Consider the following 14,836-nt stretch of genomic DNA (forward strand, 5'->3'; position numbering starts at 1 on the left):
TTGCCAGTAGCAGCACTGGTTCAGACACCGTTCACATTCAACATTACCTTTCTCAGCAATTTGAGCAACTTGTGTGTTGGATCTGACCACACATGCCAGCCTTTGCTAGCCTGCTCCTACCATACTCTCGCACATTCATAATGTACAGAGAGTCTGTCCACTTCCATTTCCAAGCCTGAACTTCCTTGAATGCGGATTCTCTGTTAATGTTTAAAACTATTGGATCTGCCCAGAGCCACTCAGATCTGCCATAACCAGTTTCTAACATTTGGTCGTGACGTGACATGCTCAAACTAGCGCACGACCTCAACATCATCGTTCTCAGCTACTCCCTCTGTTCAATGATTGGACCTGCACATTTTTGTCTTGAGAAAACCTGCGAATATACCGCAGATCCAGACTACGTATGAAGTGAAAGAAAACTGAACGGAAGTCCGTAGGAAGGTGGAGCCAGGCTAAGCCTGCGCTCCCCATGTGCATCAATGAGTGAACCTTGACCTCCCATGACCCTGTCACTACTTTTCCTCCTGGGCCACATTTGATCCGGACAACTGCTGACTGGGAAACCCCACACTTCAGGGGGCACCTCAAGCCAGAATCATGAAATCAGGAACTTTTTTGAACATGTGAAAGTGCCTGTATGGCTTGTGGGAAAGAACTGTTTATCTGTTTTTGTCATCACCGTATGCCATCTACGTAGTTGAGTATGCAGACCTTGTTTTTTTTTTATCTTGATATCTGTCAGGGTTTTTGCCATCATCTCCTTATGTGTGTGTGTGTGTGTGTGTGTGTATGTGTGTATGTGTGTGTGTGTGTGTGTGTGTGTGTGTGTGTGTGTGTGTGTGTGTGCGTGTGCGTGTGCGTGTGCGTGTGTGTATGTGTGTGTCCTGTGGTCCTGCAGCTAAGGAATGCGAGAAACACGTTTGCAAATGATTTATCTGATCTTGACGATCTGATGTTGCCCAAAAGGACAACCCAAAATCCACACGGTCACCTACCCTAGAGATATATATAAATGAAGCATCATGATCAGACTTCTCAGACCTCTCAACTGTGCTCAATTCTGAAGGATATTACATTACAAAAAAAGTTTCTTCTGAGTGTTTCTTCAGCATTTACCAACTGCATAGAGATTGGGTGAGTGAGGGCCTGTGGCAGTGGCTTGACTGTATACCGTTTTATTTATTTCCATTTCAGAATTTGTTGCAGAAGAATTCACATTTCAATGAAAAGGTATCATATAGAATGACCTAGCCTTTTTTATTTGTATTGTGCCCATCCTCTTAAATGGGACTATAAAGGGGAACTAGGGGAACTAGGGGAACTAGAAGAACCAAATGAACTATGCCACATGGCTATTAGCACCCACATGTATGAGGAAAAAGTAGTTCAAACTATTGTCATCAATAGAAACACTGACGACAAATCAATGGAAGGCTAACTTCTGAGAAGAAAAAAGACATGAGGCACCATTACTGGGATCCCTGGATACAATCCGTATCAAGATGGAATACTATAATTCAAAGCAAGATATGATAGAGCATTCCTTTTTACAGAATATCTCTGGATCGTTATGGGATTACAAGGTTCTGTTTTCTGCATTCTCCACTTATACTCACTGGACTGGTTTTCTACGGGGTTCACATCAGGAAAGCAAGATGACCATGGCAGAAACTTGGTTTTGCGTCTAGTAAACTATATTGTAAATAAAAACAGCACTGACCTGCTGGATAATTCAATCATGACCCACCATATTTTCATACCTTAATGAAAAAATACATGAGAAACAATAACTGGGACCACTGCATAAAATCCATAACAAGCTGGAATAAAAGAAGCAATTAGTCTTCTCCTTAAACATATCATAACATTGTATAATTCAAAGCAGGGTATTATAGAACATTCCTTTTTTTACAGATTATCACTGGATCGTCATCAGATTACTAGGCCCTGTTTTCAGCATTCTCCACTTAAACTCGCTGCACTGGTTTTCTATGGGGTTCACATCAGGAAAGAAAGATGACTAGGGCAGAAAATTGGTTTTGTGTTCAGCAAACAATGTTCTAAACAAAATAGCACTGACCTGCTGGATAATTCAACGATGACCGATCAAGACCCACCATATTTTCATACCTTAATGAAACAGGAGATCAATAATTACTTCTTGACAGTTCTTGAGCACTCAGACTGCGTTAAAGAACTTTAAGTCATTGTTTTCACAATGGAAACACTGATGACAAATCTAACATTGAGGGGAAGCAACTTATTCTGAGAAGAAAAAAAAACAAATATTGGGACCCCTGGCACAATTATTGAGACCCCTGCATTTAATCCTTATTAAGCTTCAAAAAAACAAACAAAAAAAACAGCTATTAGTCTGGCATTCGTCTGGCAGTAGCAGGGCATTCTAGAACATTCCTTTTTACAGAATATCTCTGGATCAACAGAATACTACAGTATTTCCTCTTTTCTGCATTCTCCACTTAAACTTGCCACTCTGGTTTTCTATGGGGTTCACATCAGGAAAGCAAGATGACCATGGCAGAAACTTGGTTTTGTGCTCAGTAAACAATGTTGTAAACGAAACAGCACTGATCTGTTGGATAATTCAGGAAATTATGAACAAGTTGAATATAAATGAAAAACATTCATTTATCATTCACTTGCTCATTCTCTTTTTTGGTGAAAATAAGATACCTTATACCCTATACCTCTATTTCTCTACTTTATCAGGGTTACCAACAAATGTCCAGGTGCAGTTACAAATAATATAATTATACATTTCCGAAATTGCTACAAAAAAACAACTGAATTTAATAGAACAACCCAACACTCAGACGTCTGATATTTCTGAGCAATGACCAATGCAAAAATATCAAAATATCATTCGACACTCATTTACAAGTGATTTGTAAATCACTTCCAGGCCCTATAACTCGAAGCATTTGGGCAGCCGTGGTCTACTGCTTAGGGCTTCGAGCTTGTAACCAGAGGGTTGCAGGTTCGATTCCCGTCCGTTGATGTGTGTCTGTGTTTGCAATGTATGATGTGCGAGATGAGTTTTTATTGTATAGACCATTGCTTGCAATGATGTAGCTTATAGTAGCTCTCCAATTTCATTGTGCTCAATGTAATGACAAAAAGGCATTATATTCTGTTCCAGTTGATAGTTACACATAGACATTACAGTATCAATATTCAAAATAATGCCTCAAAATTACATCATATCATGACATCATTTTGATATCATATCTTTGTCCTCCCACAGGATCATTAGTATCTGGCCCAGAATGCAGATTCAGGAATTTGGTTTCACTTTAGCATTGTATAATGTTGTGGTTATGTTAGGGGTGAGACAAGGATCTACAGAGGTCAAGGATCTTGACTTTTCATGCTAGAAATGATGCAATTGGTGTTATGTTGTTAGGATGTATTTAGTTGCACAGCTTTGGGCATAAGCAAACAACTTATTCACTTTACATGGGCTTACGTCATCCTTTCCCAAGTGAATTGTGGTTGCATAGCACCTTTTTTGCCTCCACTCCACTGTCTCAACACATTTATGCCATAGAATTGGCAGTACACTCCACCCGAATGTCGGGAAAAAAACCCATTGAGGAAGCATTTGAATCAGCTGTTAGAGTAACCTTTGGCCTATGTCCGTGAAAGAGGCATGCATTGATACTGATCACATTGATAATCTTACTGCTAAACTAGATATCGAGGACTTTTGAGAAGGGTGTATAACACACCCCGGTCCTTCACGATCACATCACAATAGGCATAACTTTGAAATCATTGGTCCAGCCAAACCAATCACGTTATTAAGGGAATCTTAATGTTACTTCCTACTTCGCCAAAACTGTATAAACTGACACAAAACGGTATGAAAGTCAGGAAACATTGTCTGTGGGCCTATCTTTTGGAAACTATACCATCATCCCTGCTCATTGCTGATTGGGCAGGAAATCAGCTGATTGATGGAAACGTTAGTTAACTATGGTGTTCCAGACTAGAATATCTCTAAGAAGGAGATCTAAATGGGTGTTGCCAGGCTAAAATAATGTGTCATAGCCTGTGAAATATTTTTGACAAGATGGGGAAGTTTCCTGGTCTCACTGAGTGGACTGAATGTTAGCAGCACTTTAAAGTTGAAATCTTGACAAGTGTACCATGTACTACTGTATTTGCTGCTTACTTGGAAAAAGGCTGATTGGTCATGCAAAAACATTGAACAATTATTATTGGAAAATGTGATGATTATCGAATAATAAGTCTTGACATAGCAAACTTAGACAAATAACACCTGTTTAGATATGTGTTTGTGTGTATGGTGGTGATGTATGGCATATTGGGATAAAATATTAAGTAGACTTGTATCTTTTTTTTCACAGATCCTTCAAAAGGAAAAATGTGGCCAAAGGCAGCTATTGTGTTTGTGGTGATACTTGGTGAGTTGCCCTTTGTGAGTTGCACTGGTTCTTATTTGCTTTAGAATATTATAGTACATGCTGATATGTTAAATTTGACTGTCATATTTCTCAGCATCACATTATACAAAGGCACAAACAACAAATACTGCTGAAACTGGGATGACACAAACAGCCATGGACGGGACAACACAAGCAGCTGAAACTGGGGAAACACAAGCGACCATGGACGGGGCAACACAAGCAGCTGAAACTGGGGAAACACAAGCGACCATGGACGGGGCAACACAAGCAGCTGAAACTGGCGTAACACAAGCAACCATGGACGGGGCAACACAAGCGACCATGGACGGGGCGACACAAGCAACCAAGGACGGGGCAACACAAGCAGCTGAAACTGGCGTAACACAAGCAACCATGGATGGTGCAACACAAGCAGCTGAAACTGGCGTAACACAAGCAACCATGGACGGTGCAACACAAGCAGCTGAAACTGGGGGAACACAAGCCACCATGGACGGGGCAACACAATCAGCTGAAACTGGCGTAACACAAGCGACCATGGACGGGGCAACACAAGCAACCATGGACGGGGCAACACAATCAGCTGAAACTGGCGTAACACAAGCAACCATGAACGGGGCGACACAAGCAACCATGGACGGGGCAACACAATCAGCTGAAACTGGCGTAACACAAGCAACCATGGACGGGGCAACACAAGCGACCATGGACGGGGCAACACAAGCAGATGAAACTGGCGTAACACAAGCAACCATGGATGGGGCAACACAAGAAGCTGAAACTGGGGCAACACAAACAACCATGGACGGGACAACACAAGAAGCTGAAACTGGGGCAACACAAACAACCATGGATGGGGCAACACAAGAAGCTGAAACTGGGGCAACACAAGCAACCATTGATGGTTCAACATCCACGCAAGCAGACAGGGCAACACCAACACAAGCAGACGAGGCAACACAAGCATCTGAAACTGGGGGAACACAAGCAACCATTGATGGTTCAACATCCACGCAAGCAGACGGGGCAACACAAGCAGCTGAAACTGGGGCAACAGAAGCACCCACAGATGGCACAACACAAGCAACTACAACTGGAGTAACACAACAAGCTACAACCGCAGGAACACAAGAAGCTACAACTAGAGTAACACAAGCAGATACACCTGGAATAACCCAAACAACTACATCTGGAGTAACACAATCAAACGCAACTGGAACGACAGAATCAACCACAACTGAAGCAGTACAATCCAACACGACTGAAGTGACACAATCAACAACTACTATAGCCACTACAACACCTATACCTCAACCGGCTCCGGCTATTATTGTATTTCGGGCTGTTATTGCCATAGTATTTACGCCAGCTCTTAACAACCCTGAGAGCCCAGAGTTCCGGCAGGAGGCATTACAGGTTGAAAGCGCAGTAAGTACTCCCACAATTCATAAAAGCAGTAACTTTAGTGGTGAAAGATGCTAACCCATACATCATAAATCTGACAACCATTGGTGGCTCATAATAACAAGGTAGAGTGCACATTACTGAGTACATAGTACATACTAGTACTTTTTTTGGACTGACACCCTTCATTTACAGCAACTGTGCTAAGCTAAAGCTAAAAACGCAGCTCCCAAAGCAGGACAATGCCCGGACGGATTTTAGCCGTTTTTTTTTCACTGTTCTAACTCTGGGGGTGACCGAGACTGGCTTAATTTCATTTTTGGGTGGCGTATTCCTTTAAACAAAAACATCCTTTAAAAATCTCTTATGTTTCTGTCTTTTTTAACAGTGTGATGTGATCTACAGAGCACGTTATGGTGCATTGTTTGTGCAGACTATTGTCATAGCGTTCAGGTAAGCCCCTCTCACCCAAAATAATCGCACTGAGAAATCAATAAAATTCATGAGATTCAGGCCAATACTTTGACTTTATTACAGGCTGTCAACTCGTAACCGAATGGACAACGTCGAGACAGATGTTGAACTTGTCTTCAATGCGGAGTCAACAGAACCCCTTCCTCAAAGTGACGATGTGGTTGATACCTTGGTTGCCGCAGTGGAAGACCCCAATTCAGGCTTTGATCTGCCTGTGGATACTAGTTCCGTTATTGTTACAAGTACGGAAAAGCTTATGCTGCAAGATTAATAACAGCGGTGCCTATAACAACGAAGTATAATATGACTGGTGTAGTGTACTTCTTCACAAATAACCATTTGTATGTCTTCATAACTCTTTCAGGTGCACCTCGCTCAACGGCCATTCCTCAATTCCGCACCAGTGAAACATTTACTGCTGATCTTGCCAACTCCAGTTCCGCTGCCTTCCAGAACAGATCTTCACTCATCAAAAGAGAGGTATAGCTGCCTACAGTTAATTTATTTTGGCTGACGTCTGTGACACTTTTGGCCTTTTTTCACTTGTTTTCTGTCATTTTGTGTCTGCTATTTGTTACCTACTTAGCTTGAGCCCTTTTTCACTGAAGACTTCCAACCAGATTTCATCAGCCTCACACCAAGAAACTTCAGGTAATCCACAATCTACATACTGTGTTTGTTTGTGCCTGCAGACTGCTTTATTTGTCAATTAATATGCCAGAGTAATATTTCATCTTGCTACGTTGCTACTTTTTCACTTTACTAGCAATGGCTCAATCATCCACTCGACGGACATTACTCTGACTGACAATGCCACATTCCCCAGTGATACGGAGATAATAGCTACTTTGATTAGAGCTGAAAGGAGTGGAGCATTGTCATTTACCATTATCTCCATCAATGGCACAGGTAAGAATGTTTGAGTCTATATTTACATTGCATACAGGGACAGTCTTATGGAGTGGAAAAGAAATCAATATGTGGCCTTAACAGCAAAACTAAAACCAATTCTATGTAATGAGCAAAGTCATATATTATATTCAGAGGACTAACCGAAATGAACCATAGTTGACATTGTATACAAATAGCATATTAACACTAAATTGGTTACATTTTCCACTGTAATTGGTGATGTAAGTTCAAGTGTTTCAATGTGCATCTTTTCATGCAATTAACAACAGATGTACCACCATTAACCACAACTGGACCACCACAATCAAACACAACTCAAGTAACACAGTCAACCACAAATGGAACAACACAATCAACCACAAATGGAACAACACAATCGACCACAAATGGAACGACACAATCAACCACAAATGGAACGACACAATCGACCACAAATGGAACGACACAATCAACCACAAATGGAACAACAGAAGCAGCCACAAACACAACTTCTTCACCTGCCACCACTAATACAACTAATACAACCACATCTCCTACCACAACTATAACAACCCAAGCCCCTACTACAACTACCCAAGGCCCTACAACAACAACCCAAGCCCCTACAACGACAACCCAAGCCCCTACAACAACAACTACTACGCCTACAACAATCACAACAACCCAAGCCCCTACTACTTCAACCACCACAGCCACTACAATTACCACAACTACAACTCGTCCGGCTCCTATTATTGAATTGCGGGCTGTTATTGTCATCGTATTTACGGAAGCTCTTACCAACTCCCAAAGCCCAGAGTTCCAACAGCAAGCACTAGCTGTTCAAAATCCAGTAAGTACTCCTACAATTAGTGAAAGCAGTAACTTAGGGTGACCAGACGTCCTCTTTTGCCCGGACATGTCCTCTTTTTGAAACCTAAAAATGTGTCCCGGGCGGAATTTCAGAATTGTCCGGGATTTTGTTATTCTAGCCTAACGTGTTTTCACCGAATTTGCATTGCTCTCTCTTTCATTCACATAGGCTAATCACGCCCTCCCCCTACAGTTCGCTTTGCATTGAGTTGAAGTGTAGAGCCTGACCTTAGAGCTACCGTCATTGGTCGATATTCTCGGCCTAAACATTTAATTGGTTATTCACCTCATCAGCGCACACTTCCTTGTTTACCACTGGCAACGCGCAAAACTATCCGGCATCTTCAGCCATGCCGAAACGCAAGTGCAAGTTCACTGAGGAATTGAAACGTAATTTCCATGTTTTCGTCTCGGTCGAGATCAATGCAAAGCAGGCAGTTTAGGAGGACTGAAAAGTATCAGCCATTGGACAACTTTTCAATTTTAAAAATGTCTCATTTTTTGCAATTAGGTTTTATTTTTGATTATTTTTGTTTTACCATTGTTGTGACTATACTTTACATTGTATAGCCTACACATGTATAGTTTGTTTTTGCACATTTAAAACTTTCAACTACAAAATAGCCTTTTGAGGCAGTGTTTTTCTGTTAGTGTTGGGCCGGCCAATAAAGCTCATTATCATATATCACCATGTATGTTGACACAATTGTATGAATGCACGTGTTCATAGGTGCATAGCCTATGTGACCCAAAGACCCAAATACCCAAACCCCCCCCACCCGCTGAAGTGTCCTCTTTTTTGCAAACTCAAATCTGGTCACCCTAAGTAACTTTAACGGTGAAGGATGCTGACCCATACAAAGAATTTGACAGCTGGTGGCAGCTCATAAAAAACAAGGGCAGAGTGTAGATTACCAAGTATAGACAGTACCTGGATAAAAGTTATAGAATGTAAAAAAAATCAAACAAAATAATGCAAATTGGCTGTGGTGGACCAGAGGTAAGTGTTACAGCCTGGTAAGCCATCGACCCTGCTTTTGGTTATGGTTATGGTTATGGTTATTTAGCAGACACATTTGTCTAAAGTGACATACAAATAAATAACAATACAAATTAAATTAACAGTGAACAATTACAAAATAGGGAGAATAGCAATATTATCAATAAAACAATATTTTTAAGCCCTAAGCTAATGAGAAAAAAAACAGTGAAATGAGAATAGCAATCAAATAAGTCACTCAGTTAATTATATATAATAAGAATAACTATAGCTTTTATCTCCACACATCATTTTGGATAAAATGATCTGTTAATCTCCTTTGTCTTTTTTAACAGTGTGATGTGATCTATAATGCACGTTACGGTACATTGTTTGTGCGGACTATTGTTACAGCGTTCAGGTAAGTACCTCTCACCCAACATTATTGCAGTGAAAATGCAATGTCCTAAATGAGACTAAGACGAATGCTTTGACTTAATTACAGGCTGTCTTCTCGTAACCGAATGGACAATGTTGAGACAGATATTCAGCTTGTGTTCAATGCTGATTCAACAGAACCTCTTCCTCAAAGTGACGATGTGGTTCAAACCCTGGTTACCGCAGTGAATTCAGGCTTTGAGCTGCCTGTGGATCCTAATTCCATTGTTGTTACAAGTATGGAAATGCTTATGCTACAAGATTAAGAACAGTGGTGCTATAACTACAGTATGAATGAATAAGACAAGTTTTTTGTACTTCTTCACAAATAACTATTTGTATGTTGAACATGGGATTGAAACTTTTCAACACCCGACATGCGCACACCTTTTCTGTGACGTGAACTGTGAATGGGTCTGTATGACTACAATATGGCTGCCTGTTTGTTAACATGTGTAACTTTTTCTAGGTGCCCCCATCTCATCAACCATTCCCCAATTCCGCACTGATGACACTTTTACTGCTATTCTTTCTGACACCACTTCCAATGCCTTCCGTGCCAGATCCACACTCATCAAAACAGAGGTACAGCTGTCTACACTTAATGAATGTCCGCCAACGGCTGTCTGTGAAAACACTGTAACTTTACTCAAGTTTTCCCTCTTTTGTTTATTATCTATCTAGCTTGAACCGTTTTTCCTTGAAGATTTCCAAGATTTCATAAGCCTCACGCCAACAAGCTTCAGGTGATTAAACAAACAGCATCATGTGTGAAAAAAAAATATTTGTACTGCCATTTCTTTGTACTGGGAAACATGGACATTGCCATCTGGCTTATCATTTGACAAAATAATTCAATTTGGCTATTGCCACTTTTCCCCTTCACCAGCAATGGTTCAATTATTCATTCAACAAACCTTACTGTGACTGCCGATGGCGCAATCCCCGATGACACACAGATTATTGCCACATTGACTAGAGCTGCGCGGAGTGGAAAGGTGTCATTTACCATCATCTCCATCAATGGCACAGGTTTGTATATGATATACTCTATGTGTTACTAAGTTTTGGGGTTAGCATTCGTGACTTACATGGATGGTTAAGGTTAGGTAAGGTTTGGTAAAATAGTCAGGTAATAGGTAATTAGCTGCAACACTGACAAATTGCTCCCGGTTTAATGAAAGAATGCAACGTTTCAACCCTACTAGGTCTTCATCAGGCAAAAATCAGGCATTTTGCCTGATGAAGACCCAGTAGAGTCGAAACGTTGCATTCTTTCATTAAACCGGGAGCAATTTAGCAATTTAAAGTGTTGCGGACATTACATTCATTCCATAGTTACTCTCCATTTGTCCTGCACCTGCAAGGTGGGATGTGCACACAGCTACTCTTCTTAATAGGTAATTAGCCCCAATACATGGTGGGCTAATTTCACACTTAGTGTATTTTATTTATATTTAGGAGATGCCAAACACCTTGCAAAACATTAAACACAGAATGACAAAAACAATGTGGAATTCAGCATCACACATAATGCAACAACATACCTATAAACCTACCATAATTTCCTTGACTATTAGCCGCAGCTTATATATTGATTTTGCTAAAATTCTTCCGCTATGAGGTTGATACACGGGGACAGTTAATATGGTATTAATATGGTTTTGTGTCTTTTAACTTAGCATAAAGCACTGCCCTGTAGCTTCTACACAATGTGGCTTATACACAGGAAATTACTGCAATCAATAATAAACACCATACCTAAATAGATCATGCATAAACAATATCATATATATCATGCATAACTGGTTATATATCCAAATGTAAGTAGCAAGGTTGGCTATTAGCATTTTCTGTGTTTAGCAGATGCTTTTTGTTCAACTATTGACTATTTGGGTTTAAGCATGAGCCGATGTTAACTCTTGATTTTGTCTTTTTGCCATCTCTCCTCATCACACACACACACACACACACACACACACACACACACACACACACACACACACACACACACACACACACACACACACACACACACACACACACAGCGTTGTCAGCTGGTGAAGTCAGCAGCAGTGTTAACCTCCTGAGTGCCTGTGGACTCACCCTCATATCGCTCCTTGTGGCTCAACCCTGGTAGACCCAGAGATCTCTCACTTTTAAACTTGTTCACAGAGAACCTACTGTCATCATGAAGTGGAAGTTTTTCACCTTCTCTGGCACTATCTCATCCCATCACTATTAGGGTAGAAAACTATTTATCTCATATCCCACTTACCTTGAAATGTTGACATTTTCTGAACATGTATAGTATTACACTATTTAATATATTTTCATATATAATGTAATACAATGTTTACATGTATACTATCATACTTACTGTACATTCTAAATGGCCAAGAAATGTGATTAAGTAACTGTTTTTTAATGTGTAATCTACAATTATTTGACTATGTAAAGCAAGCACTTGACAAACTATTGCACAATTAACACTTTGTGACTCATTCCTTCTTGTAGTCCATACAGAGAATGTGTTTTGTTAAATGTTTTGATTAGTTTATTATTATTATTAATAATAATAATACTAACAATAACAACAACAACAATAATAATAATAATAATAATAATAATAATAATAATAATAATAATAATAATAATAACAATAATAATGTTGTTATAATTTCATTAAAATTTACTTTGTGAATAGTTTGGGGATCTACAGAACGTTCCCTCTGTAAGCCTGGCAAAAGATGCACCTCAGGAATAATTGTGTTTGGCCAAGGAAAAGTTTAATTGTGTCTAGAACATTAGGACAGAACTGTGAAGCAGTGGTAAATATTGCAAGATACTATGATTAATCTCACTGCATAAAATTAAGAAACTGACCTCAATTAATTACCAAGTTGTTTATCAGTTATAGCAGGGTAGTTTCAAGGTATATAAGAAGAGATACATGAATTGTGGTTGTGGTCAACATCAACCAAACAGATCAACAGATTATCAGTTATCACTTTACCAATACAGTTAGAGTCCAGGTATTTCCCTGTGATCCAGGAGGGTCATAATATTGCTTGAAGCCCCCAGAAGGGCGAAATCAACCGAGACCATCCGGCAGCTAAAAACAGATTTTGCATAAACAGGGACACGATGATTACAAGGGATTCTGCCATTATGGAGAACTTTCCACCGATGTCGGTATGCAAATTCCAGCCTTGCACATCTAGCCTTTGTGTGTGTGTGTTTTTCAATTATGAAAAATTGTTGATGCAGAGTTGACTGTTTACACATCGTATTATTATAGGCAACCTGAAAGGACAATGATAATAAGGTCTTTGGCAAGCCCATGCAAATGTTCAATAATGTCTTAAAGGAATAGTTCGGTATTTTACACTTTAAGCCCGTTTTCTGTATTGCCTAGCATGAAAACGAGTGTTAGACACCGAAATTTCGATGATTGAGCCTGTTTCTGGAATTTGGCAGCTTTAGAATAGAGCTCTGCATGGTATGGTATTTAAAAATGTGCAGCTCACCGAGTGGTTACTGGTCTTCAACAATCTTCTATAGCAAATTTCGCAATGAAATTCAAATTCTCTTGTGTTATATTAGGCACACACGGTTGAAAAAGTACTTCCGAAATTTCGAAAATCCCTGATAACAGATGACAGAAGCTGTATTTTGCCAAGAAATATATTCCCTCCATATGAATGGTTGCCATGCAACAACGAGACGCAGCCACTCTTTTTCAAACTTTTGTGCTAGTTTTGTGCTAGCGCATTACTAGAACGAAATGCAGTCAAGGTGTGTGTTTATCATCCTATATACAACGGCATATTCAGCCAATCATAATCAAGGACCGGAACTATCCGTTTTAAAAAAACGCAACAGAGTGAAAGGAGGATGAAATGAAGGCCAGGCCAGAACAGGTTGAATTGAGACTCCGTAATGCAATCATTTCACGCCACAATAGTGATGCATGAGCATCTCAATCTCAAGCACCCCGGAGGTGCTATCTAATGTTGGTGATGATGGGTATATTTTAGCGATTAACTATTTCAATGATTGATGGCTTTGTGTCAAGTAGCTAAAATTTTAGATTCTTGCACTTATGTTTACGTATCGGAAAATAAGTTGTCAAGGATGAATGTTATCATGCTAGCTAACATATTGCAATAGAACAGTGAATGATAGGACTAGCTTTATTCTTTCTAACTTTTGTTCATTTCAATAATGCTAAGCGTGTTCATTCTGCATTTAGCAAGATCAAACTATGATAAGGTGGCTTACAGCTTTTTTAGTAGCACAAACACATTTTTGGCTTACTTGCATATTTGCGCATTATACTTTATTTAACAGATTACTTACACTTTAATTTGTGTTAATACATATTTATTTATTGATTGATTTTTTGGGGAGGGTATCAGACAAATCTATATATTAGAAATTAGAATGAGCATTCCTGGGGACTCATGACTGTGAGTTAACCAACATTATGGTGCATGGTGATGGGCATGACCTTGAAATAATTGATCCCGGATAACCAATCACATTGATAAGGATTTCCTAACGTTCCTTAACTTTACTAACTGACAATGAAGAACATTAGCACTCAAGAAACAATGTATTTAGGCCTACCTTTGCTGTAAATAAATGAACAAATTCTTCTGACTTCTGATCATTTTGTGAAGGAAATGAGGAAGGAACAATAGGACGAAGGAAGAATGAAGGAGGGACAGATATGAGAAATGAGACATCCTGGTCACTCAAGCATCACTTTGAAGAGACGTCAAATACTGATAATGCAGCGCATCACCTTTTAGGCTAGAATAAACAGACCATTCTTATACACAAATTGCAGAAAATATGAACTCATATCAAAGCCTAAAATAATAATTCCAGAAGGATGAAGGATATACTCATCCCATCAGCCAGTACAAATTGAATATTTCCCAACGTTTTACACCGTAACAATAATTTAACGTGCTTCCTTTCGAATGTAACACAATAAGATGACTAGTAGCTTCTCTAAGAAAAACAACAAGAAGGTATTCATAGTAAAAATGATGTTTTCTTCAAACAACACAGCTTCAATCTTTATAATGACAAAACACAATCACAGAAGCATGTGGGACTTATTCCAGGCACCGCCCTTGCTGACCCTAGGCAGATGGGTTGGGCCCTTGAGTTGTGGATCTGTCTGCGGTTTCTTCCTATACTGTATGTATATGTAGAAGGTAAATGTAGCTACCTTTGGTGTCACCACACCCACTTCAGAGAAGATACGACAGTCAGTCGTCGCCATTGATGTTGGACTGCGAGTGACGCC

General features: G+C 39.7%; 1 protein-coding gene across 1 annotated transcript; it reads left to right on the forward strand.

The window, feature by feature from the left end:
* Nucleotides 1–14,178, forward strand: LOC134060574 (mucin-5AC-like). The gene is made up of 15 exons (XM_062517314.1): nucleotides 1–1,137; nucleotides 4,395–4,451; nucleotides 4,546–5,882; nucleotides 6,247–6,311; nucleotides 6,396–6,574; nucleotides 6,697–6,812; nucleotides 6,919–6,983; nucleotides 7,099–7,241; nucleotides 7,514–8,076; nucleotides 9,432–9,496; nucleotides 9,581–9,750; nucleotides 9,983–10,098; nucleotides 10,198–10,259; nucleotides 10,403–10,545; nucleotides 11,562–14,178. Exons 2-15 carry the CDS (start codon nucleotides 4,412–4,414, stop codon nucleotides 11,651–11,653), a joined length of 3,156 nt encoding a protein of 1,051 aa, XP_062373298.1. The 5' UTR covers nucleotides 1–1,137; nucleotides 4,395–4,411; the 3' UTR covers nucleotides 11,654–14,178.
* The last annotated feature ends 658 nt before the right edge of the window (nucleotides 14,179–14,836 follow it).

The sequence above is a fragment of the Sardina pilchardus genome, chromosome 16 (assembly GCF_963854185.1).
Source record: "Sardina pilchardus chromosome 16, fSarPil1.1, whole genome shotgun sequence".
NCBI classification, from domain to species: domain Eukaryota; kingdom Metazoa; phylum Chordata; class Actinopteri; order Clupeiformes; family Clupeidae; genus Sardina; species Sardina pilchardus.

Coding starts and splice junctions, on each gene's coding strand:
- LOC134060574 (XM_062517314.1), top strand. CDS start 4,412: ATGTGGCCAAAGGCAGCTATTGTGTTTGTGGTGATACTTG. Junction 6,813..6,918: donor CTTCACTCATCAAAAGAGAG/GTATAGCTGCCT, acceptor TTACCTACTTAG/CTTGAGCCCTTTTTCACTGA. Junction 8,077..9,431: donor CACTAGCTGTTCAAAATCCA/GTAAGTACTCCT, acceptor CTTTTTTAACAG/TGTGATGTGATCTATAATGC.